Source organism: Schistocerca nitens, chromosome 4, assembly GCF_023898315.1.
Source record: "Schistocerca nitens isolate TAMUIC-IGC-003100 chromosome 4, iqSchNite1.1, whole genome shotgun sequence".
NCBI classification, from domain to species: domain Eukaryota; kingdom Metazoa; phylum Arthropoda; class Insecta; order Orthoptera; family Acrididae; genus Schistocerca; species Schistocerca nitens.
Genome location: NC_064617.1, coordinates 738,015,563 through 738,042,575, shown reverse-complemented (window position 1 = coordinate 738,042,575; position 27,013 = coordinate 738,015,563). Strand labels below are relative to the sequence as shown.

General features: G+C 39.5%; 1 protein-coding gene and 3 non-coding genes across 4 annotated transcripts; all 4 read right to left on the bottom strand.

Moving 5' to 3' along the window:
* Positions 1 to 6,750: 6,750 nt before the first annotated feature.
* LOC126252959 (tRNA N(3)-methylcytidine methyltransferase METTL6) lies at positions 6,751 to 22,436 on the bottom strand. Its single transcript, XM_049953974.1, has 7 exons — positions 21,588 to 22,436; positions 21,144 to 21,309; positions 18,431 to 18,740; positions 16,758 to 16,790; positions 16,508 to 16,539; positions 16,171 to 16,197; positions 6,751 to 8,439 (listed from the first exon to the last, which is right to left on the bottom strand). The coding sequence occupies exons 1-2, from the start codon at positions 22,247 to 22,249 to the stop codon at positions 21,147 to 21,149; spliced, it is 825 nt and encodes a 274-aa protein (XP_049809931.1). The 5' UTR covers positions 22,250 to 22,436; the 3' UTR covers positions 6,751 to 8,439; positions 16,171 to 16,197; positions 16,508 to 16,539; positions 16,758 to 16,790; positions 18,431 to 18,740; positions 21,144 to 21,146.
* On the bottom strand, positions 16,262 to 16,344 carry LOC126254823 (small nucleolar RNA snR60/Z15/Z230/Z193/J17). The gene has a single exon (XR_007546452.1). It is a non-coding gene; the product is annotated as a small nucleolar RNA snR60/Z15/Z230/Z193/J17 (small nucleolar RNA).
* Positions 16,605 to 16,687, bottom strand: LOC126254821 (small nucleolar RNA snR60/Z15/Z230/Z193/J17). Its single transcript, XR_007546450.1, has one exon. It is a non-coding gene; the product is annotated as a small nucleolar RNA snR60/Z15/Z230/Z193/J17 (small nucleolar RNA).
* LOC126254822 (small nucleolar RNA snR60/Z15/Z230/Z193/J17) lies at positions 16,854 to 16,934 on the bottom strand. The gene has a single exon (XR_007546451.1). It is a non-coding gene; the product is annotated as a small nucleolar RNA snR60/Z15/Z230/Z193/J17 (small nucleolar RNA).
* Positions 22,437 to 27,013: the final 4,577 nt, after the last annotated feature.

Below are 27,013 nucleotides of genomic sequence, written 5' to 3'. Positions count from 1 at the left end.
CTATCAAAATTGCTTGTGCAACTTCTGAAAGACCATCTTTTTAAAGCCAGCAACTTTCATCTTTTACCCCAGTGCTCATTGCACATACTCTTCAAGCTAGTCAGTTATCAGAGGACCACAAAACATTAATGGAAAGGATAGATGTTGCATGGAGGTGCAGATTTCTGTGGAGGATCGTGGATGCGACATTCGAAAGTTTTGTTTAGTTAGATGAAACTTGGCTGAATGTCAATTTTAACTCCAGCAACGCAGGAGAAAATGGTTTGAAATCCAACTGATGGCAATGAGGAGTTTTTCACTTACCGTAACAGCAGTACTCTGAAATTAATGGAAGAGCATTTCTTCAGATTGCAAACAACACAAATTACTGTCACTCATCGTAGAACAAGTTCGGAAACCAACTATTTGACACTATTATGAAAATAGTTCCCATATCTCTTGGGAAGTATATCAAATATGGTATTTCAGCAAACTAGATAGATAGTAGGTCTTCTCAATTTTTCAAGTTTATGTTTTAGAACTAGTTACTGTAAATAAATGTAGTCCTGCAAACAGGAGATGCTTGTAGTGTTTAATTTTATTTTTGGGCTAGCATAAGTTCTGAAAGACTGTCTTTTTAAACACAGCAAATTTTCATTTCTGGTGACATATGCAGCACACTACTTCCAGCAACATTGCCACTTGACAACATCTACTGTCAATACCAATCATTTGAATCACAGACTACATAGATTGGGGAGGATTTTTGAGCAATACTTAGCATATTGGTGCCATGGCATAGTGATAAGAACATGACTGCCAATTCATCAGCTCAGGTTCAATTTCTGCTACCACCACTTTTTGCATTTAATTTTATTGCCCAAAAACTGTTCATCATGAAATTCAAATATATATTGCAACAGTTCAATTTATAAATGTAAAATAAACAAATTTAGTTACAATTTCAAGCCTGTTAACTGAGAAGGCTATAGGTAGCTATAATAGGTGGTGCTAAAAATCTGAATATATGAGAGGGTAATGCACTTTTCTGCTTTCTGTGTTTGTTAAACAGGGACAGTGGTGCATGGGGTACAGAAGTGAGAGGAGAATGAATTAATCAAAAAGCATAGCATAAATAACAAGCATAAAGCAACAGACAATCTTAGTGCATTACATAAAGCTAATATCAAGTCGTGTCTATCATGACAAATGACGCACAATCGGTTTATTTGTGTAATATCCTAGCACATTCATTATATGTTGCACAAGCCACCACTGCATTACATGTACTCTAAAAATAGCAGAATGTGTACATCATATACATGTATGTTCAGTAAAATCCCAGGTCCTCTTGTTACAGTATCTTTTCTACTCCAATATATAATTTCTTTCATCCCAGGATTATGTTTGGAAGACTTCATTGGCATGAAGTAAATAATCTTATTACTTATATATGCTATCAATTGTCTGAAACAAAAATATTCACTTAGAACAAACTCATTAAAGAACAATCTGACAGTTCAGGTTTCAGTCAGATAGGAGCAAAAGATATGGAACAAATCACAGCAGTTCATCTGAACTATTTTATCATCATATTTTTCTGTACATACTAAACATCTTTCAGACAATGCAGATTTGCTAGCAGCAATCTGGAAGATGAGTCTTTGGGTATTGACAGTTCAGTAGCACTGTTTTATTGCCTAGCAACAAGACGAAGCCAGTCAATTACAGACAGTTGAACTGGTAGAATGAGCCATATTGTTACATTGCACATATCAGAGTGGGAATCGTTAGTGTACCCTTGTGTGCAACTTTTTTTTCTTTTGCTTTGCTTGAATGGAAATTTAGTTCATACTTTTATCTCATTTTTGATGTTCTCAGTGTTTCTTCACTCCTATTTCATTTCAAACAATGGCCAACAAATCTAGTGGTGCACGTCCAACAGGTAAAGTGAAACGAAAAAAAGAACCCTGCATAGTCCAGCCAGCAAATTGTGTTCAGTGAGGAGAGGGAATTCTCCCAATCAAACAACTTGGGAGACCTTGTTACTACTGATCAGGTTGGAATGAGCATGGTAACAGCTTTGAAGATAAGTAAAACGACTGTGATAACATTGGGGAAATAACTGTACAACGTAGATTGTGATGAGACTGGCAACAAAGCTGCAACTTTGGCAACGAGGAAAGAAGAAATTATTTAGTGGCTGAAAATATAGGCTGTGGACCTCAAAGAGACGAGCTCAGCTACCTCCGAATCATTGTCATTTAACTGCAACTTAAGTAATTTCCAAGAACGATTGCCTACTGAAGTCACAGGGTCCAAATGACACATATTGAACGTGCATTTTAAATCGATCATGCGAGTCTCGTGACGGGCATTATGATCAATTACTTGTGATTGTCATTTTTATCAGTTTTCCATCGTTCATTTACTTGCTCTTTTCTCAGCAAATTATCTGAAACTTCCTCGGGTAACTCAAGACGATTTCTGTGGATAGTGAGTGTGATGTCGGTGTTCCCAACATTTTTTCAGCCGATTCTCTCACATTGAAAAATCTAATTCCATGCATATCCCTCGTAGAAAATGGTGACAAACTTTTTGCCGCAAATATGGAGTTCTACCAGACGACGAAAGGAGTGACTGTGGTGGTGGTAAGTGTGTAAAAATTCGTAAGAGGAGTTTCGATGCTGACATACCATTTCAATTTCATTGCGGACAGTGCAGAAAATTAACGAGCATCAGGAAGAATATGTGGTTCGACTCTTCCAAGTTATCCATCCAGACCAGCGAATTCTTCCATCGTGCTGGATTAGAGACTACATGTTGCAAGCAACAGCATCAGAAACTGAGTTATCTGCAAATACCGCCTGTGACTATTTCGGGTTCTGCCAAGAAGTCTGTTATGTGGTAGCGCCAAATGACAAGAGTAGCAATGGGTGGAGAGAATAAAGTTGTGGAAGTCGACAAATCTCATATAGCTAGATGGGAAAAATAGAGATGATGACCTTCCTTCAAAAATTGAAATCAATCACATTTGGGTATTCGGTGGAATAGAAAGAGACTCGAGGGAGTGTTTCGTTGTCAGAGTATTGTCCAGAGACAAGGTCACTTTAGTGGGTCTAGTAAAGCACTTCATACTCGATGATACTAAAGTCATTACAGATGGGTTTCAGTCATACAAGAGTCTGAAAGCTGAAGGATTAGACCACAAATTCGTGAACCACTCTGTGGAGTTTGTGTCTTCGGATGACCCCAGTGTCCACACACAGAATATTGAGTGGCTACGGAAATCTGTGAAGTCTTCCATTAAAAGAGAAGGGTATCCGGGACAAAGAGACAAACTGTACTTGTTTCAGTGCCTCTACTTCCACAACTTGCGTTTGCAGGGAAAAGTTAACGTGTGTGACACACTGCCAAAATTCTTGTGTGGTAGTGGCAGAGTTTACCCAGGCTAGGAGTTGTCCCTGTAGCGTACACATCACATGGACTAACATGACAATAACACAGACAACGAATAAGTTGTGTCCTTTGTAATCACAAGTATTTTTTTAACGCTCTTCTTTTGTGATTGCTGTAGTGACCGCCGTAAACATAATGTCCGCCACGAGACTCACATGATCGATTTACAATCGCACGTTCTATATGTGTCGTTTAGACCCCGCGACTGATAGGCAATCATTCTTGGAAATTACTGCAACTCATGATGCATGGCACAAATAAAACAATACACTGCAGCAAACAACTATCCCTGAAGTTTGTGGAAGCTGCAAGTCAAGTGACAGGGACACTTGAAGAAATATAGTGAACAATGGAGGTTTCATATGGAGACAGCCAACAACTACACATTATTGAAGTCTATGTGGAAATATTGATCATTCACCTGGGTCAATTAAAACAAACTTAACACTACAATGAGGATGAATAAAATATAAACCATAATTTTTGTTTATTGCATCTTTTTGTAAATCTGCTCATTGTTGCTTCCTTTTCCAGTGAATGTTTTCCACAGCTAGAACATCAATGTACCATTTATTTAGTCAGAATAGCAATGTCAAAGCAAGAGAGATCTGTTGTGCACCACATTATTGTCAAGTTTCTCACAACATAGTGTGTAAAGCGATCCGAATTTTTGAAGACTGCACAGTTCGGGAACACCCTGAGGAAGATTCAAGCGTATGCATGGCACAAACAGTTTTTACGAGGATAAGAAAATCTAGAATACAGCTCACTGTCACCACCTGACGATCAACATTACTGATGAGAAAGTTCACATTATTAGCCAGCTCAGTGAAGACAATCGGTCAATAATGGTTTAATGGTTGTTGAAACTGATACTGAGGTTGGTTGGTCTGTTTGGGGTATAAAGGGACAAACTACAGGGTATCATTCCTTTTTTCGTCACACAACAAAGTCTCACAGTAAAAAACTTCCCAAAAGGGGTTGGGGAAAATAAAAAGAGTAACACTGACTGGGAACCACACCGAAAGAAAAAACTAAAGAAGCAAACCATAACGGGAAAACTTGCACTGAAAGGGAAAGGTATTAAAATCATATAGCAGATGACCTGAGCTGGCTGATAAGAATAAGAAGATGAGCCAGCCACTCAGCAACACACTAAAATCTCCAACCTAAACAGCAAGGCAAGATGAACGAACACAGGGAAAAAACATCAACGCAAACAAAATGCAAAGAGTGATGAAGAGGTAAAATGGAGGGAGGGTGGAGGCCTGGGACAGGGCTACATACCCACCCTTAAATTGTATGATAAAAAACCCTCAGGAATATAACTTAAAAAACTACACGAGCCATTGAGACATTTTCACCCAATATCATAATTAGGGTGCTGGGAAGGGTAAAAGTCCGCTTCGGAGCAGCTAAAATTGGGAAATCCAACAAGATGTGGACGAGTCATATGGGAGTCAGTGACACTGAGGTAGGTCCTGAAGATGGTGGTGGTGACCATGGGTTAGGTACGTATGGTCGATGCGGAACCAGCAAAGGACAACAGAGGCTCTTGCGATTGGTTCGCATGGGTAACTCCCACACATTTGTTATCACAGTTTATTGGGTGTACTGAGGCTGCGCCATTCATTACCTCAGATCTGTCGTCTGCAGGCCGTTCTCCAGAATTGCCTGTTTGGATAGGCCATCGGCAAGTTCATTGCTTGGTATCCTGACATGTCCTGGGCTCCGTATGTAGGTCACTAACATCCACTGTTGTCGAGGATGTGAACAGACTTTTGAATAGTCACTGCCAAAGGATGTGAAGGGAAGTACTGGTCAAGAGCTTGTACACTGCATAAGCAGTCACTACAGGAGATGAAGGACTCACCGGCGCAGGAGCAGATATGCTCAAAGAGTGCGACATGGCTACGAACTCTGCAGTGAAAACACTGTAGCCATCCAGCAAGCAGAACTGTTCAGTATGTCCAATATGAGTGTTAAGTGAAGCCAACAAGACCGTCAACCACTGGTACATTGGTGTGGACTATTTCTGAGCCATGAACTCACTGAGAAGAGAAAAATTGCCAGGAGAGGGACCACCTGGAACAGCCTTTCGGGCCTTGAAAAAGCTCCAGACGAAGCTGTGGCAGAGACATGCACCATGGAGGTGTACATTAAGTGGACCCACAGGAAAGGTGGTAGAGGGAAAAGCATCGAGTTCAGTAAAAAGCGACCAGTGAAAAGGGGATGTTACTTTCAATGGCAAGGCATACTATGTGCGGGGACAGTATAATTTGCAAGCAGTAGTTGCCACAAAGGATGAACTCTAGCTTCCACAGTGAGGCTGTTCACTGGGCCCACAGTGGTGGATAGGGTCCAGCAGACAGCACAGAGGGCCATGCTGAACTATACACCAAGCGCCATTCATCAATATGGAACTCCAGGGTTTGGACAGCTGCAGCAGTGTGAGATGACCAGCACTCCAGTCATCAAATATTAAGATGCTGCCAGCAATTGTCCTTAAGCTGACGAAGACGGGGAAGCAAAGTTATGTGGGCGTTTTGAAGACCAGTCCCAAAAGTAGCATTAAGTATTTGGTCACCAAGGTAAAGTTCTGGATGGGGGTGGACAGTACGACGACAGAAGTGTATACAAAGTCTTGGCAACTGATAACTGAAAGCTGTGAACGCCGACAACTGCACTTTCTCTGTATGGCTCCCTTCAGCCAGCATTCATTCAGCAACACCAATAGAAGAGCTAGACATAGAAAAATTGTCAGTATATGGAAGGCGAGATACTGAGGACCCTACTGCTAGTGCAAGACCATTGACGGCAATTAAAAAGAGTGGAACGCCGAAGACAGAGTCCTGCGGGACCCATTCTCTTTTATATGGGGTGCACTGTGGGAAGCACCGACGTTAACTCTGAAAGTGCAGAACAAGAAGTTCTGTATAAAAATCGAGGAGGGGGGGGGTCACAGAGATCCCACACATGCTGAGCAGTGAAGATATGGTGTAGTCCAGGGGTATCGTAGGCCTTAGTGAGGTCAAGGAAGGCAGCAGTAATGTGGTGTCACTGGGAGAAGGGCGATCGAGTGGCAAACTCCAGGTGGACCAAGTTACACATACAAGTACACTGATACTCAAATGATAATTGAACTTATTGCGGACTGTACTATTCATTTTGCTGGGTTACAAACACACTATCCAAGGGATGATGTTCCAAATTTTAACTTGTTTGATTCATTTACATACCTAATGCTATAATTTGCAATGAAATTTCAAGTTTGTATAGAGGTCAACATCAAATTCAAAGATGTAAAACAAGTTTTGTGAATAAGCATTTATTGTTGCTCAAAATACAATGTTTCCATTTCCATTCCCAAATGCCAAATCCATTTAATAAGACACATTACACATTTCCAATAATTGGAAGAATGCCACTGGATATGGCTTTTTACAAGCATGTTTTAATTCTTCATACCTTTCCGTTTATATGTAACACAAATACTTTTGAAATTCTTATTAGTTCTGAAATTCTGATTACTTCTGAATTACTGATTAGTAAAACGTGTACATCACAAAATTTGGCCACCTCTTAACTTCATTCTAACATTACAAGCAATTCCTTCACATACTTTTTTAAAAAGCTTCTAGAGCACCACCTTCAATTGATATTTCATTACCAATAATTAGCAGTCCATTTACTGCAACTTGTAATGCCAGTTCATTAGTTTTGTTATTACACCTTTCTATATGGCCAACAAGCAATGCAAGAGATTCAGAAGTCAAAGAACCAATTTTTACTACTGTTTGGAGTACCAACAACACATAATATATTTAATTTTGTATTAGGTACATCTACATCAACATTATCGTCTTTTTTTCATTGATACCATCCTTTTTTATTGAACTAAGAAACTAAATTTGTCAGAAATTGACATGCTTTATCAGTATACTCATCACATTGAATAAAGAGGAATTTATTTAGCGATGAAAGTGAATCACCAAAATGGTAACAGTATTACCATATGTTACAAAATACATTTTCTTCCTATCCAGATGACAATATGTTCTGTACCTCTCAATTCAAATCATTGATAATTTTGTTTTATAATTCTAACCCCATTTGAAAAAAAATTGGGCAAACTTTGGATCAATCAAATTAATAGTATAATCACATGTAATTATTATAAAACAAATTTTCAGATGAAATACAGTTATATTTTAGAAGAATGGATAAGACCTTATTCGTGATTGCCGTAGGGTTGCTCCCTTTCCGAAAGATTGGTTCCCTTCGGCCATGAGGCTGTAAACCAATTCCATTATTTTGGACTCCTTTGATACATTCAGAAACAGCTCTGCTTTCTTCCCCTTCCAATAGTGTGAAATGTCTTGCAAAGCTAGAGGCCCACTGTAAAGCTTCAGGTTCAGTGCGTAATCCCCTGGTACTTCCTCTAAACCAAATTTTTCTGTTGCCATACCTCCTGAACATACAGAGAAGTACATTGAGCCAGACAATGTCCAATGTTGCTGTGATCCTTCACGATTTCCTAAAGTTTTTTGCTATGTGATGAAAGCAGTGGGCTAAATCTGAATCTGCACCAGGATCACCTCATGGAGTAACTGCCATCGTGAATGGTGTGGATGTGATCATCCTCATTTCAATTATACAATTTCTCCTAACATGCTGCACAAATATACCCATCCAGTTCTCTACAAATTGCAGAAGCTTCAGACATTTCAGAACGTAATAACATCAGAAGTACCAACTGCCACTAATTTCACAGCTTCTAAGAAAACCTCAAACACTCTCCAATAATCAAAATGAGTCTCTTGTTTCCACAAAACTTTCATGACATAGGCTAAGTAATATCTTAATGGTGTGTCCTCGCCCAATTGACACATCATAGATGTCACCATATACAGCCAGATGTGAAGATTCACAGGATACGTTGTCAGTTGAAGTAGAGTCCATATAGTTGTCATTAGGTCCTACAAGATTTCCATTATTTATCTGCAAATAAATCAATATTCTCAATATACATTTCATCACTGCTTGAAACATCTATATCAAGAGATACAGCATAAGGTACACTTTTAAACAAGGGAGTATTTGCACATAATTTACACCAGTATGATATTTTTAAACGTTGGAAGTAAAAGAACTCCATGCTTAATAACTTCATGTCAGTAAATGCACTTATGATCCAAAATAATATTACCAAATAAAGTATAGATGCAATTATTTGTGTATATGCATACTTTCGTCTTAGTGGAGCACCCTTGGCAGTAGCCAGAAGACCCTGAGACTCAAAAAGTCAATACAACTGCCGACTCACCATATGTTTGAACAGCTAGCACAGAATGGTGGCAAGGCTGATAGTGACCCTTACCTAATGGATTCTTACCAGTCTTTAGCACTGGAATGATGACACTTTCCCACTACTGTGACAGGAATTCACCATCAGTCCACATGCAGTTGAAGACGGCAAGGTGGTGGTGCTGGTAATCCACTTACAGATGTTTAAGCATTTGGGAAGGCCAGGGGATGTGTCAGGACAGTTAGCAAGGGCACTGAGAAACACTCACTGAAGGTAGGCATGGAGCTAAACAGGGGTGGTTCTCATTCCACCCGCTGTCTGACAAGACGAAAGGTGGGACACTAATTCTCAGAAGCAGAGATGAGAGCACAATGCTTGGCAAGACACTGCAATTATGTCTGGAACGGCAGATACAGTTCCGAATGTAGAAATTCCTGCAGGGGTCTGATAGCTGTAGTTGGTCTGAGCTTGGTCCAAACCTGCAAAGTAGAGGTTTGTGTTCCAATGAAGGAGACACTTAGTGTCTCAAACACTCCTGCTTCGGTCATTTGATGACTAGATGGACCTGGGCACAGAGCTATTTGAAAGCAATGAGGTTCTCCAGCAAGGAGTGGTGCTTACGACACTGGAGGGCCTGCCTACTGTCTCTAATGGCTACAGTGATTTCCAGCAACCACCAGGGCACTGATTTCCACTGCAGGGGGAGGGGGGGGGGCAACCTGGGGAACAAGAGATTGCAAATTCAGCTGCAACAACAATGGTAGTAGTGATGCTGTGGATCACCTCATCCATGTTGCCATGCAACAGAGATTCCACAGTGGTAGTGAGGGTAAAAGTGTCCCAGTCTGCTTGGTACGAGCCCATCTGGGCAAGTGGCCAGATGAGGGACACTGGGGGTAGGGACAGGAGTGGAAAGTGGTCACTACCAAATAAGTCATCGTGAGCTCTCCGTTGGATAGACAGAAGGGTAGGATTGCAAACTGTGAGAGCAATGGCTGATTATGTGCCATATGCCACACTGAAATGTGTGGGAGCTCCTGTATTTAGTAGGCAAAGGTCAAGTTGAGTTAGTAGGTCCTGAACATCTTTACCATGCCAGTAAGCTTGGTTTCAACCCACAAAGGGTTATGGGAGTTAAAATCAGCCTTAAATAGAAAAGGTGGGTGGGGGTTGGGATATTAGTGCAGCCAATACATGGGGCGGCACTTCGCCATCTGAAGGTAGGTAATGTTACAGATAGTAATTTCCAGTGTAGTCCTCACCCTGACAGCCACAGTTTCAAAAGGTGTTTGAAGGGGCACAGATCACTATAGACAAAGGTATGGACTCCCCCGACAGTCTGTCAAAGTCAGTACAGTTTTTGTAGTACCCCATTAGCTACGAAGGGAAGGGGGTCCGCATTACAGGAAACCAGGTTTCCCGAAGAACACAAAAAACAGGTGTAACACTTAAAGAGTTGTCTTAACTCAGCCAGGTGGGAGAAAAAACTGCCACAATTCCACTGGAGGATGACGCTTTCTGGAGTTGGGGAAAACATGTAGTGACCAAACAGGCATGTTACCTCACTATGACTTGCTGCAACCAGCTGTGTATTTACGCATCCATTGCCATTGTGGGTGAGGTGTCAGCGAGATCCAGGTGCTTGGGGGGGGGGGGTGATGCTAAAGTCTCCACCTCATCCTCAGAGGCAGAACTGGTAGGGTGTGGTGGTGTTGGGGCCACTGGGTCCTGTTTCTTAGCAGACTATTTCATTTGACTGCCTTCTCACTTCTCTTTAGGGGCTTGCTGGGTGGACCTCTCAGAAGTAGCTTCAGGCATGGAGGAAAGACTGAAGCCCTTCGTCCAACAGTTTGTGGCTCCTTCAGCCAATGGCGAGTTTCCAATGTGCCAGTAATGGAGATCTTGGAAGGTAAGTCCCAAGGGACAACTTCCGTGTGAGGAGCCAGAGGCTGTGGTCTCTTCAGCTTTGGAAGAAAGGACCACTGTCCCTGGTTTTGGGGAGGGGGGAGGGTATTGCACTTGAAGTGAGTGCTTTGGGAGCAACAGAAGGGGAGGTGACCCAACCACCAAGGGGGGGGGGGGGGGAATATTAGGGCTGCCCAAAGGACCAACTGTAAGTGGCAGAAATTTCTGAACTGCTGCCGCAAGTGAGGAGGAAGTTGACGTAGCTGCAGCACACGTACAAGGGATGAATGAAAACTAATGCCTCCACCTTCATTAATTGGGTTTGGGTGGGAATATTTTAATAAATCAAAGTCAGAAATAACCCTTAGAAGACGATGTTTAATTACCAATATTCACTTTCCCACATTATCACCAGCCAATTGGATACATTTCTGCCAATGATGAACACGTTTTCTGAAGCCGCCACAGAAGAAGTCGACACTGTTTCCGCAACCACAATCTCTTAGTAAACTCAACGGCTTCATCAGAAGCATAATGATGTCCCCACAGATAGACTTTCATTATCGGGAACAGATGGAAGTCAGATGGTGCTAAACTAGGACTGTATGGAGGACACTTGTGCACTTTCATGTTCAGGAGTCAGCATCCGGGGTATCCATCATGCACAGATCTTCCAATAGCCAAGCAAAGCAATAATGTGACCCACACATTCTTGTGAAAGGCCAATTGTATTTGCAATTTCTCTGAATGATGAAACAATCATCCTGAATCAATGTCAACATTTTGCTTGTGAAACTGTGGTTGCTGTCACAGGACTTCCAACTGTCACACAGGTCAGATGTTTCCGCCTCACCACCTTTAAACTCACTCACCCAATGATGCACAGTACTCACATCAAAAGAATTACCATAAACTGCTTTCATTCTCTGATGAATCTCCTTTGGGGTGGCACCTTCTGCTGTCAAGAATTCAATGACTGCAAGTTGCTTAAATCGCACTGACCGACTGTGCAGGGTTACATACTTTACACTGTAACACAACCATTCAATGCTAAGGTTGGTTGGTCTGTTTGTTTAAAAGAGGGGGAGGAATCAAACTGCTAGGTCATCAGTCCCTCGTTCCAATTAAAATTATTCCACAGGAGTGGGAATAAAAATAATCGAGACATACGAAACACACCTGGAAGAAAGGAGAAAACCACAAGAATGACAGAGGGCAACAAACACTAAAATGGACCAAATCTGACAAGTAAACCATAGTCACGCAAGATACATGTAGAAGAGATCAAAACAAGACAACAGATTACCATGGGTGGCTGACCATGAGAATAAAGAGGAGAAGCCAGCCACTCTGCAACACATTAAAACCTCGACCCTAAAAGCATTAGGGTGGAGGACACAGAGGGACAAAGGACATGTACTTAAATGATAAAACCCATCTTCACGAATAAAACTTAAAACTAAAGCTGCTGTTGAGGCATTGTCGCCCAACACCGAAGGTAGGGTGCTGGAAAAGTTAAAAGTCCACCGCAGAGCAGCTAGCAGTGGGCAGTCCAGCAAGAGGTGGACAACTGTCATTTGTGAGCCAGTGACACTGAGGTGGGTCCCTACGATGGAGGAGGTAACCAAGCATTAGCCATGTATGACCAATGCGGAGCCAGCAGAGGACAACTGATTCCCTGCAAGAGGACCGCATAAAATACTTGTGCACATTCGTAGCATCCTTAATGATAAGCAGTTTGTTGCATACTGTTATGCCATTCAGTCTCCCAAAACTGAAAAACCATGGCGTAAGACAGAACGCATGTGTTTCGAAGATGCCCATCTCCAAAAGTGATTTCCACATAGCCTGCTCAGCAAGTTCGTTGCCTGGGATTCCAATGTGTCCTGGGGTCCACACAAACACCACTGAACAATGAGACTGTTCCAGGGCACAGACGGACTCCTGAACGGACACTACCAAAGAATGGCGACAGGTTGTAGCTGCTCAATGAGTCAATACACAGGAGAAATGACTCACCAGGGCATGAGCAGATGTGCTCAAGAGCAGGAGATATGGCCACCAGCTCTGCAGAGAAAACACTGCAGCCATCTGGCAAGGATTGCTGTTCAATATGTCCTCCATGAACATACGGAAAGCCTTCGTGACAATCAGCCATTGAGCCGTCAGTGTAAACCACTTTAAGGTCCCAGTACACGTCGAGAATTGAGAGGAAGTGATAGCCGAGAGACACAGGTTTACTGGAGTCCTTAGCGCCATGTGAAAGGTGCAGGAGAATCCGCGGCCTAGATGTACACCTTGTAGGAGTACGTGAATGGACCACGAGGAGAGGTGGTAAAGCCAAGTACTCCAGTTCAGACAGAAGGGACCGGACAGAAAACCACAATTGTAAGCCCTGACCTGGGCTGCCGATGGAGATGAACTGCCGTTGTTGGCAAAAGGAGACAGTAATCCAAATGCACAGGAGAATGGGTCAAGTAAACAACACTGAGGGCACTGCCGAACCACAAACCATAGTCAATGCGGGATTGAACAAGGACTCTGTACAGCTGCAGTAGCATATAGCGATTTGCACCCCACTTGGTGTTGCTCAGGCAGCAGAGGGTATTGAGGTGCTGCCCGCACTTCCGCGTAAGCTGACGAAGGTGAGGCAGCTAAGTCAATAGAGCGTCGAAAACCAGTCCTACGAATCGATGTCTCCACTACAGTGAGTGAAAGTTCTGGTTCCAGATTAAGGGTGCAACACCGACAGAAATGCATGACAAGACTTCATGGCTGAGAACAAAGATATGGCCCATGACTGTCTTGTGAATGGCTCCCTGTAGGCGTCACTCAGCAACACCAGTACTGGAGGAGCAATACGAAATGCAGAAGTCATCCGCATACAGAGATGGTGAGACTGACTGCCCTACAGCTGCTTCTAGACTGTTAATAGCCACTAAAAATAGGTAATACCGAGCCCTGTTGAATGCCATTCTCCTAAATATGGGGGAACTATGGGAGGCACCAACGGACACGGAAAGTACAGAGCAAGGGGAAGTTTAGGATAAAAATCAGGAGCAGAACCCGGGAACCCCACTCATACACTGACAAGGATATGATGCAATGTCATGTCGTATGCATTACGGAAGTCAAAACAAAAAGTTGGCATCTGGAAAAGACTGTCCGAACTTCAGACTTTAGGGATAAAAGATTATAAGTGGTAGGGCAACCCTTGTGGAAGCCACCCTGACTAAGCCAGTAGACCACATGACTCCAGGACCCAACCCAACCACTGACACACCATACGTTCCAGCAGCTTACATAGTTTTAGTGAGGCTGGTGCTCCGGTAGCTACCCACATCAAGCAGGTTTTGCAGCACCAGAATGATCGTGCTCTCCTGCCATTGTGATGGAAAGACACCATCGCATTAAACCAGAATGTTCTTACAACAGTTTCTTTATTTTAAGCAAGTTGTTCTAATTGATTACCTCCACTAACATCTTACTGTGAACATGACAACCCTAACCCAACACAACTATTTCCATTTGTTTGGACCACTAAAGGAGCCATCTGAGGACACATCTGAAGATGGTGCTACCTAAGTGTTTGTGCTCAACTGGCTTCTGTCACAGCCACATTCATTTTACTAAAATGGTATCAAGTAATTGTCTACCCACAGAGAAAAAATCGTTTCCCATTCAGGAGACTATATGAAAGTAAGTTAGTGCACATAAATTTTTCTGAAGCTTAAATAGACTTTTTAAAAAGTCCAGTTTATATTTGACTCGCCATTGTACAATATTACCAATATCATTTGCACTTCAATTGTGAATTATCATAAGCTATTTCGGCATGCTAGATATCCAACATTTCTTCGCAATTTTTTGAGCTATTATGTACCGTATTTACTCGAATCTAAGCCGCACCTGAAAAATGAGACTAGAAATAGAGGAAAAAATTTCCCTAATCTAAGCCGCACCTGAAATTTGAGACTCTAAATTCAAGGCGAGAGAAAAGTTTTGGGCCGCACCTCCAAATCGAAACAAAGTTGGTTAATTGTAATATGAGACAATTTAGGTCGAATGAAAGACGATACAGCTACAGTAGTTTGGTTCGAGTCTTAAGCTTAGCAGTTAAGCTTTACCAGGTAGCCATTGTTATGCATCAGGCGCTCCGTCCATATTTATAAGGGTACCCTTCCTTTTTCACATGCTTCGTCTGGTTTGAATCGATTGCTTATTTTGCTTAGATCTGATAAGTGCCGTTTTCTTTGTTATAGGAGTTTATGTCACTAAGCTGAAAATGCATTACTATACTGTGTCATGCATTGTTTGTCGCATTCTGATAAGTGCGTGTTTACGGCCTGTCGCTGCTTGCGGCATGGCTTGCTTTTGTGCGCACTACCGCTGCTTACAATTAAAAAAAACAAACAAGAGGAATCGTCTCATTAGCGAAACAATGGCAAGAGACTGCTATTTGTTGTTACTTACACTGCTGCTTTCTTTGATAATGATCAACAAGAACCAAATAATAGACTGCATATGATAGAACATGTTCGGAACGAGAGTTAAGCGAAAATTTTTCTCCGTTTGAAAATCTTTGCGGCCACTTCTTTAGTACATCAAATTCTGCACAGAAATTAGTCAGATTTAAAAATCTAGTCAGTTGCCGTGCTTCATTTCTGACTATCACTATTAGGCATAAGAATAATACAAATATAAACATGACACGATACGTATATTCTTCTGCGTTTGCTGTTGTCTCACTCTAATTTCGTAGTTTATTAGGCAGACAGGATTTAAATGAGATAGCAGCAAACACGAAAGAATACATGGCAAATGTTTATATTCATATTATTCTTATGGTGAAGAGAATACTGCATGTGATTCACATTTCATCAGGTTCCTATTAGCAACCATCTCTTCTCACAGGTAGGAAAAAAATTCAGAACGTAGAGTTGGCCATACTGACAAACATCCGTAACAGTCTTGCCAGTCGGATTTTCATAGAACATTGAAATTCTGCTACATTCAAAGATAAACAATACGGAATTTGTATTTGCTTCTTTGGATAATGTATGAAAATGCAGTGGTCTAAACTCGGGGCAGAGAAAAAACCTCATCTTCCACCTTTTTTTAAAATTTATTTCCTGACGCAGAGGTTTTGGCGCTAGTATTTATCTTTGTGCCTACAAAGCGTGCCTGTGTAGCACTACATATAGGTGATGGTACAAGTTAGTTGTGGCGGCACCTACCAACATTTTTCAGAACTTCCGCTTGCTTTGCATTCGATTCTAAGCCGCAGGCGGGTTTTTGGATTACAGAAACCGGAAAAAAAGTGTGGCTTAGATTCGAGTAAATACGGTAAGTATTAGTAAGTATAAATAAATTTACACACAGAAACAACATATGTTGTAACTTTTATTGGCAACTGAGTATGCATCGAGCTCCACTGCTGCTAGATATGTGAACTGTTGATACTGTTCACTGTAACTATGAAAGAGCACTACCTTTTTTGCAACACAATGATTACTTACCCTTCGTGTTACTGGCACAGCATTCACCTGAAAGGAAATAAAGTGAGAAATTACAATAAAATATTTTTTCCAAAATTATTCTGCACTTCACACACAGCATCAGTTAGGAGCGAAAGACATAGGAATACATATCATAGCAGTTCATCTGAACTATTATTTCATCATAGTTTGTATGTTTAATAAAATTTAAGTTTATGAGCTGTATATTTTAAAATATTCACTGCCCAATTATTTTAGTTAACTCTCCTTACACTGTCACCCACACTACACTTTACAGACGTCAAACAACAAACATCAATTGACTCCTGCTTTATGACGTAAAACATGTCCACCTTACCTTAAATTACTGGAACTGCCCCTGTGTTCCATCTGAAACAAGATGAGATAGGTGGTTTTACTGTTCGAAGTTATAGTGTAAATATCCAATAATTTAACATGCTTATCAGATAGGAGCGAAAGACATAAGAATACATATCAAAGTAGTTCATCTGAACTATTATATCATCACATAATCCAACCCAAGTATGAAAATCCAGATTGAGCCACTTCCCTGGAGTGGAGCCCCCCCCCCCATCACCCAAACTTACCTTTAATTCATTGCACCCAATTCACTTCTCCATCTGAAACAAGACAAATAATAGGCATTATCATCAATAATATTTTCAGCAATTATTGCATCTTACACACAACAGTCAGATAGGAGCGAAAGACATGAAAATATATCACAGTAGTTCATCTGAACTATTATATCATCATTGCAGACAAATATTTTGGCAAATTTTGATACAATTCATACCACAATACGAGACTTGTAAGATCTGGGAGTATGTATGGACAAGAAAAAAAATTCCCAGCACGAAGAGGCTTTTTACTGAGTGAAAATACACTTCCCCAGATGTATGTAAATTCCCCCCCTGATAAGTGATAACCTGCTGTCTCTCAGAGCTGTAAAGCTTATCAATGTTTTGGAAAGATCTTTGATGCAGGGCAACATGTATATTGCATATTTTTTATTATGGAAGTATAAGTATGAATTCCATCAAATACAGCATGGTAGTTTCCAAAGCACTGAAATCGAGACTTTCCTGCATGGTGCACTTTTGTCGGCCATATCACGTGATCCACCAAGCAATGACAGTAGACATTCAGATCATAGGCCATGCTATGTAGTCATCCAATACCACCACTTACAAAGCAAAAACACACAAATAGGAAATTTTTTTGCCACTTTTTCCAAGAGTATGGTTAGTCAGAATCCTAAGAGCACAGCTTAAATTGCAGCAACTGAATATCTCTGACAATCATGATTATAAATTTCACTATTGTTCACACAACTCTTATGAAGGATAATTATAGTTTCTGTCTATGGCAACACTAACAACATTCTTACCGAAACATGTAAGTACGGCACTGGTCCTATTCTGGAGTAGACTAATGCCTATTTCGTTTCTTTAATGAACAGTCGTTTTTAGAAATTTCAGAAAAAATTCTGGCAAACTTAAATTTTATCTTGTGCATTTTGCCTTTGATAAATTATTTTTGACATACTGGTGAGGGACATTTCTAATTTTTCTAGATAAACACATTTAATTGACTTAAACAGTAAATTAGACACGTCTCAGACATGGAGTTAGTATTGCACCATTTAAATACAGCCACGTTCAGAGTTGTCGACTTTTGTAACTTCAATGTAAATAAAGCTAACAAATACATTGTCAAACAATGAATCAGTGATGCAATGTACCATATCATGTTCTGAAAAACATGTTGTAAGAATAATTGATACTTCAGTATGTAAATGCAGCATACAGGCCACACCTAATAGTGAAGTAATGAGTAACAAATGCTGTACATCAACACAGAAATATTAAATGTATTATTTTAAGAACCAATATAAGCTTCATATGGGATAATTATTGCAATCCTCAAATACAGAAAGTCCCATACTTCATGGGACAGTTGGCAATCCTAACTTTGTACTGCAACACTGAACACTAGTGTCCAAGTACCCTCATCCCCTCCTAATCCACAAATCGACACGGCATAATTACACTACTGGCTGGAGCATTTGGTACACTGCTCCACCACCCATATATGCACACCACTATACACACTGGTAAGAATTACTGTATTCCGAACACTATTACAATGAACCAACAAATTTGAACCAAATACCCATTATTAGCATGAACCAGCAAATTTAAACCAACTCCGACAAAATTTCCCCACAACTCAAATGTAGTAATCTATAAATGCTTACCTTTAATGTAATTTCCATCGAGACCAGCTGGCACACAAAATTCACTATCCAAACAGTACAGATAGAAGTCTACCCATGCATTCACACCATGTGTCAAAATGTTATGGCCTTTTCTTCCACATCACATATGTAATATATTTACATTTCTGATCAGAAGTATCCAGGCATCTAATAGTGGACATCGCAGGTAACATTCACCAGGCATCTGCCAAACCCAAATTCTTCCATGGAGTGCCATAAGACACAGCACAATTCATCATTCCAAATAACTTGTCTGCAGCACTATTTTGACACTGCTGCTCTCTCTACCCTGTAATGAAAAAAATACTGTAAATCCTGCATATACTGTTATTCTTCAACTTCTCTATTATAAAACACTCAGATAGAGCTAAAGTCAGCAACAATAATCAGCCGCTTCTCTTTCACATCACAGAACTGAATATTACACTCAAGTCTAGGAGCCAAATTCACTGTTAAGAGGTAACACCGTAGTGCTCCTATATGTTTCTCATAGCTACAAGGCTAGCCCTAACTGTGTGTGTGTGTGTGTGTGAAGATAGTATGGGGATTCATCTACATGGATAATCTGAAAATCACATTTAAGTGCCTGGCAGAGGGTTCATTGAACCACCTTCACAATTCTCTATTATGCTAATCTTTTATAGCACACGGAAAGAATGAACACCTATATCTTTCTGTGCGAGCTCTGATTTCCCTTATTTTATTGTGGCGATCATTCCGGCCTATGCATTAAATGCATACTTATCAGTAACCAACAATAGATTCATATGAACGATGTGAATGAAATCTCTACTATCCCAATTCTGAAACTACATCAAGATGTGAAACTTCCAAAAAAAGCAGCAGTCAGTAACCTGTTGCAAATACTGCACAATGTATGACATTTTGTTGGAAGTTGTTTAGGATAACCAAATCCACTGTCCAACCTCCAAGTTCAAACTGTGTAATATATATTGAAACAGCAGTGAGCAACCTGCTGCACCAGTAAGAGCTTACAAAGTAATGATTAAAAAATACATAAACTTGATCAACATGCATTATATATTTAGGCCTCATGTAGGTAAAGAATTGATTTCCAATTTCTGGCCATGGATACAAACAGCAATGCAATACCTTGCCCCATTTAATCGCAAATCATGTGATCATTAACAGTGGTCAACAGACACTTGCTTAAGAGCCAATATTATTGTGGGGAGGTACCTCCGGCCGCATGTGTCACTAACTTAGTAATTGGTAATCTGCATATATTAGTACATTATAAACCAACAATAGACTAGCTATAGTAAGAGCATGATATGCTGGCTATCGTTAGAAGCTGGCACCACTCTAAACATTTCGTGTCTACTGAATTTCAAATCGCCGCCAACCTCAGTGAGCCCAAAAGTTTTGACACTGTAATTGCTTAAGTATTGGTGAGGCCTTTGTGAGCAACTGATTGGTTTCCTTGCTAGAAGTATGTACTTCATTTAAAGATAACTGACTGTATAATATGCATTCACAAACCCATGCCTGAAATTTATATCTTAGCTGCTGATCAGTATGAGTCACGTCCATGAGTGTCAATATTGGAATATCAACAATAAAACATTTCCCCCAGTTGAAACAGTATGTTGTACATAACTTGCTTTGAATTTTTGATTGCCTTGTTTTTATGATGTATCTTTCTTTGTAAACTAATCAAGCAATAAAACTGGAATTTCACAATTTACATCATCAGATGCTAATAGAACGTGTGGAACAGATTTTTGTTGTAGGTCATAGTTTCTCTGACAATTTTTCATTTTTGTGCTACCTGGAACGGTTCTATTTTTCTCGAATTTTAACGGAGACATTTCTTGGATAGTTCTTAGAACTACGGCAAATTTCAGGATGTTAGCTTTTACAGTTCCTGAGAAAAGGTACACTACATCCAAAAAAGGCAGTTTACAGGAATTCACATTAGAAGTTTTTATTTCAATTTTTGAAAATATTGTTGTACCTATAGCAACTAATGCTGTCCATATCCATTATCTTTATTCTCTTCCTCATCTTCCTGGAGCAATCTCTTCCCCTGACTCCTTTGCCTAGCCCACTCATTTTCTTCTTCTGCCTGAGCTTTGACCAGTCAACACTTCCTCAATTCTTATGAGTATCTTCAGTGAGAATGCACCTAGAGGGAATCCTTGCCTCTACAGGCACTTAAACCTACCTGCACTTCCACTACTGAACACTAGATACACATCACATGCAGCTATCTTCAAAATAACTGAAGACACAAATACTGTTTTTGGACAATGCACCCACAAGACGCATATTATATAAAAATACGGCTGAGAACTGTGGGCCACACAAATACTACATTTGATGTTTATTGATTTGGATATTAATTGCTACATGCATATTATCAAATACAGCTCAATCACAGGCCACACAAATACTCTATTTGGGCTCCATGCAGGCCACAGTTTGATGACCGCTGCTCTAAGGCCACGATGAGAGAGACGTACCGCCCTGATGACAGACACAGGTGGAGAGTGGGTAGGGCAGGTAGGTGCAGTCAGGAGGTTAGATGTGGGGCAGCATAGAGGCATGGGGAGGAGGCACATCTGCTACATTGAGTATACAGAAACGAACTTTAATACCATCTGTTACTACGGTCTCCAAACCAAACAAAATACCTTTTTCCCAATAAACTATAAAACTAATACTTTACCTATTATGGAGGAACTTTTCTGAATTTTCCTTGAATAAAAATTCTGGGTACATCAATTTCTTCCCTTCTGTTAACTGTTCGCCTGTGAATGTATGAATTAGTGGTTACTTGAAATCCAGCATCTTTCACTAACTGGTGAACTTCTTCAACCGAAAAGTAATAGCTCCTGTAAATGACAAGTTGGAAATTTCATAGCAATTAAAGTACCCACTGTTTCTGTACAACAGTTACAATGCGAAGAAGTCAAATTAACTTTACAGTTGTCTAAGCAGTTAATCACCCTCATCAAATGTAGTTGTGTATGAATTCATCATCACTGTAGTTTTAGTAATTTAACACGCTTGGCAATGCAACCTTTTTCCATTGGCCACCAGCCATGAAATTAACTATCAGATCTGTTAGCATTAAATCAACTATATATCAACCAATGTAAAATGTGCTTACCTTGTACCATCCTGGCGCATATAAAAATTTTCCGCTATTTTATTTCCTGCTTTAAACCTGAGTTGTGCCATGTCGTAAAGACCATAATCTCTAAACAACATAATTCCTCCTGGCTTCAACAATTTAAATAATGTCCTCAATGTTTGCAAGAACTTATCTGGATGAATAGCAGAAAGTACGAAGACCAATGTTACAATATCTACTGATCCACATTGTAAATAATGAAATATTTCATCAGTTGTTATGTCCACCTGAAACGCTTTTATCTTCGTCTCATCGTACAACGAATGCGACTTCACGTATTCTATTGCTCTCGGTGAGAAATCGCATGCATAAATGAACAAATTCAATTTCTCCTCAATTAATGGGTAAACGAAGTTTCCCACTCCGCAACCCACTTCTAAAAGAACTTTCGATTTTTCACTTGCAGAACACTCTGATAATTCACTGAATTCTCTAACAGTCCAATGTCTATCCTTAAAAAAACGCGTGTCGTTTCGTTTATAAAAAAGATCCCAATTCTTCTTTGCTTCTAATTCTAATTTCGTTGCCAGAAACTGAGGAACTAGTCTGCTATTTTGATTCTCTAATTTGCTGCGTTCATCTGCAGTCAACGTTCTTTCCACTGATCTTTCATCACTTTCTTCCACGTGGGCGTCCATCTCAATTATTCGAAAACACACACACTTGTCCTACCTAAATAGTCTGTTCCATGCAACTCTTCTATAGATTAGAACGCATAGAATATTAAAAGGTCTGAGAGAAAAGAAATATCACTAATACTTTACCACCGACACGGAACACCCCACATGCTAACACCTCTACGCACCACAATCCAAATGAACTCCTGAGCACTACGCAACTAAACAGTAGACTGAAACCTAACAAACTTCCTGTTCCGGTCCGGCTTCCAAGAGCAATTCAATTGGCGCCACTGCTAGCTCAAACTGCAGTGGCGCCATGATGTACAAAGGTCAACATATTTATGCGTGAGGACATTAACATCAACACTAATATCATAAATGAATATAGCAGCACCTTCATCAACATCCTTCAAAGTTTTGGCATGTCCCTAGTGGTCAATAGTGGAACAAGTGTCACTACAACGACTTCACCAGTAATTGACCACGTGCCCCCAAATATGGACAGGGAAAAATGTGATGTAGCTGTAAAAGATCTCGGACTATCAGATCATCTCTGTCAAATAACAGTAAAATCAGGCATCTAATCATTTCCTAAACTACAAGCCTAGCCTACCAACGACATCTATCACTAATCAAAATAAAAGATTTTACAAAAGAGCTAGAAAAACAAAGCTGGCCTGAAGTGTATAAGGAAACCAATGTAAATATGAAATTCTCTAAATTCTCCACATTCTTTAAATTGAACTTTGAAACAGCATTACCGAAAGGATGCGTGTCTGTATCAACATCTTACAAAAACAGATGGATACCAGCAGGTATTAAGAACTCCTCCTGAACACATAAAAACATCAGTTCCGTGAAAAAGATTCACAATGATCCAGAATTCTTAAATTTCTATCCTAGATACAAAAAGATCTATAGGAAGGTGCTGATTGCTGAAAAAGTCATTTAATGACAAAATAATATACAATGGAGAGAATAAAAGCAAAGCAGTCTTGGATGTTATAAAAAAATGGGGAGAGGCAAACAAATGCAGAATAACATACTGCTAAGGGAGGGGGCTAAGGTAATAAATTATGCACAACACTTAGCAAACTATATAAACCAGCATTTGTCAAGTATTGCAGAGAAGTTACAGCAAAAATTCCCCCCAAAAATATACCACCTGTAAATAATGTTGCACTAAATACAATGATGTTACATCCAACCACAGAGAATGAAGTTAATAAAACTGTTCAAAAACTAAAACATAAAAAATCAGTAGACTTAGATGAAGTACCAATGTGTGTACCGAAACAATGCATAGCGATTATACAAGGCTCCTTAACAAATATAATAAATGAATCCTTCACATCAGGGACATTTCCAGAGCAGTTAAAACAGGCAAGAGTTGTACCTTTGATTAGGAAAGATAATTCAGCGAAACAATGCATAGCGATTATACAAGGCTCCTTAACAAATATAATAAATGAATCCTTCACATCAGGGACATTTCCAGAGCAGTTAAAACAGGCAAGAGTTGTACCTTTGATTAGGAAAGATAATTCAGAAGTCATAGAAAATTACCGGCCCATTTCCCTGCTGTCAGCATTCTTAAAAATAATAGAAGCAATCAAAATAGCTATAGTAGAATTCACAAAAGTTGTACTTGATGCTCTTGACGAAGATGAGTGTGTCACAGGCATATTTTTGGATCTTTCTAAGTCGACCACAAGATTCTATTAAATAAATTAGAAGCATTAGGAATAAGAGGGGTAGCTAATGACTGGTTTCGAGCCTACCTAACAGAGGTGTACAGAGTAGAGATAACACATACTTCAAATAGATCTAAACATTTAGTAAAACACTTATCAGAATCAAAATACATTAAATTAGGGTTCCGCAAGGTAGCATATTAGGACCAATACTGCTCCTGATATACATCAATGACTTTCCCAGTAGTGTTACCCATGGTGAAAAAATTCTCTTCGCTGATGACAGCAATATTATAGTCACTGAGAAAACAGGAGAACTCCTTGCCAAAAAAGCAAATGAAACTCTCAAGGAAGTTTATGATTGGTCAATAAGCAATAAAGTTTGAAGAGGAAAAGTGACAATGTTAAATTACATGTAGATGGCTCCTCTATAGACTGTGTAACAAACGCAAAATTTCTGGGAATGAATATTGATTCTCAGTTGAAGTGGAGTGAACACACAAAGGTACTTGCAAACAGAATGTCATCAGCATGTTATGCCCTTAGAATCCCATCATCAGTGTGTAACATTCAGTGTCTTTTAGTTACCTATTATTCAAATGTATACTCAATTCTTAGCTTTGACATTCTTTTTTGGGGAACAAATGCACAAAATATGAACACGGTTTTCAAACTCCAGAAAAGAACAATAAGAATAATAACCAAAAATATTAGTCGAGCTCACTGTAAAGATCTATTCAGAACACTAGGGATTTTAACTGCTCCATGTGAATACTTTACCAGTCAGTTGTACACATCAAAAACAACATTTTAATTACTGCACAAACAGCTCTGTCCATGACCATGCAATAAGAGATAGACTCAACTTACATTTACCAAGAAAAAATAAACATAAAACTCAAAACAGCATTTTCTACCAAGGAATAAAACTGTACAATAAATTACCAAAAGAGACTAAAGAAATTGCAAAAATACACTTATTTAAAAAGGCAGCTAAAAGTACCTGTTATGCAATATATTTAATACATTGAAGGATTACTTAGATAAAACAGAGTAATGGTTTGACAAAATATGTTATAACATTAAATAATAATAATAATAATGATTATAAAACATCCAACATTCTACATAACAACCTCACTTTGTTTTTTCCTTCTTCTTTCCTTTCTAGAAATACTTACCCCCAAGCTATGCATAGCACAATACTAACACCTCTTCCATTTCTGAGCTCAACACCTTGCTCATTATGGAGGGATGCGGACTCAGTTTTTAATGATAGCAAATGGGAAGTTGCTATACAGAAAATGACTCAGAGATCACCAGTGTGTGTGTGTGTGTGTGTGTGTGTGTGTGTGTGTGTGTGTGTGTAGTCAGTGAAGTATTATGAAACAATGTGTGTATAGTGTGTGCAGTGACTGATATGAGTGAATAGTGTGGCATTACATTATCTAATTAGTTATTTGTAAGAAAAGTATTGTGTACCAGGAGTAAATCTAGTGATTGTCTCTAACTAGAATTCTGTATATGTATGTGTATACGAATTAGCTTATTTTAAATTTACCTAAACTTGTAAATTCTTTGTCATCTCCTATATCCTGCTAAAAAGAGATCTGCAGATGAATAAAGCTACTACTACTACAGAGGCATCAATTTTCTTACAGGATCATCATCCCCTCCACCCCCACAACTACTCACTTACACATGGAAACACCCAACTTGCACTCGAGCACACCACACGTAAAAGTTAAGAAAGTTGAAAGGGGCTCTACTCTTTGTTGCATGATGTTGTTTTCCCCACCAACGCCGAAGAACTTCTGCAAATGTCGATAGGTGGCTCTGCTGTCATTCTACCCTGGTTCGTTCGACAACACAGATCTGGAATAATTTGTTAATTTTAGAAATTTAGCTGCATGACAGAATAAAGGGTTTAGGCTTCAAGTAAATAAATAGATACTGTACAAAATGGAAAAATGTTCCTAAACAGTTAGACAGGAATATCGTTTAGCATTAAGCAACGTCTAATAACCAATTATTTGTAACACAGTAATACATCATCGTTTGAAGTGACGAAATACATTAAAAACTGTTGAAGCTGAGAGTGTGAGCTTGCTGAGGTTCGTTTTACCACAGAACAGTTAGTGCTGTAAGTATATCTCTTTATTGTGGTGTAGCGATAACCCTTTTTCACTTTAGTCTTTGAGTGAATATTACCATGAAATGGTAATTTATTTATGACTTTAGAGTTAAAAACTATTCTTAGTCCTGTAAAATGTGGTGTTGCAAACTGACAATTAAGAAATGACTGAAAATTTACAATACAGTACCATACATAAACATGAAATGAGAAGCAGATGTCGGAAATTGTACTGTCTGACAATTTTCTGAAAAATGCTTCACATGTTCATTATTGAACAGCTGAATCACATTACTAGTTGTGGGTTGAATCTAAATTATATATATTTCGTCGTCTACCTAATGACAGAAGTTGTGTTGTATCTAGGTAAAGATTCAACAGAAGAAATGCATTATTTTCTGAAAATGCTAAAAGGTCACTATGGACGTAACACCGACCATTATGGTCTCCAATTTTTCCAGATTTTGCAGGATTTTTGCAAGTAAACAGTCAATTTTTTTAGAAAAAATTTGGTGCCTATTTGTCTCGATGTTCCTGAAGACAGAGACAAAACTGTGCAAATTTTCTTCCACTGATGTTATCATTCGCATTTTTGTATTTGAATGTGTCATGGGCACTCACTGTCTGCACAAGCGACTCTGTCTTTTTTCGCTTGAAATGGTAAACTGCGGTTTTCACCGAACCTGACACATTGGTTTTATACACAGCATTTTAAACGTAATAAGAAGCTTAGTTTTATGTTAGTTATAAATTACTCTGTAGTATTACCTTGCAATGACATATCCTCCAGACATTTACTTCAGGTAAACTTCCTACTTTTTCAACTTCCTTTTTCCATATAATTTACTGAATCTGTTCAAACAGATCGTAAAAGCCAGGATATCAGTACTGTTCATCGCATTTTGCATTCAGTGTACCCACTGTCATAGATCTCTCTCGGTAATTATGCTTTTC

Coding starts and splice junctions, on each gene's coding strand:
- LOC126252959 (XM_049953974.1), bottom strand. CDS start 22,249: ATGGACGCCCACGTGGAAGAAAGTGATGAAAGATCAGTGGAAAGAACG. Junction 21,310..21,587: donor ATGCGCCAGGATGGTACAAG/GTAAGCACATTT, acceptor TGTCATTTACAG/GAGCTATTACTTTTCGGTTG.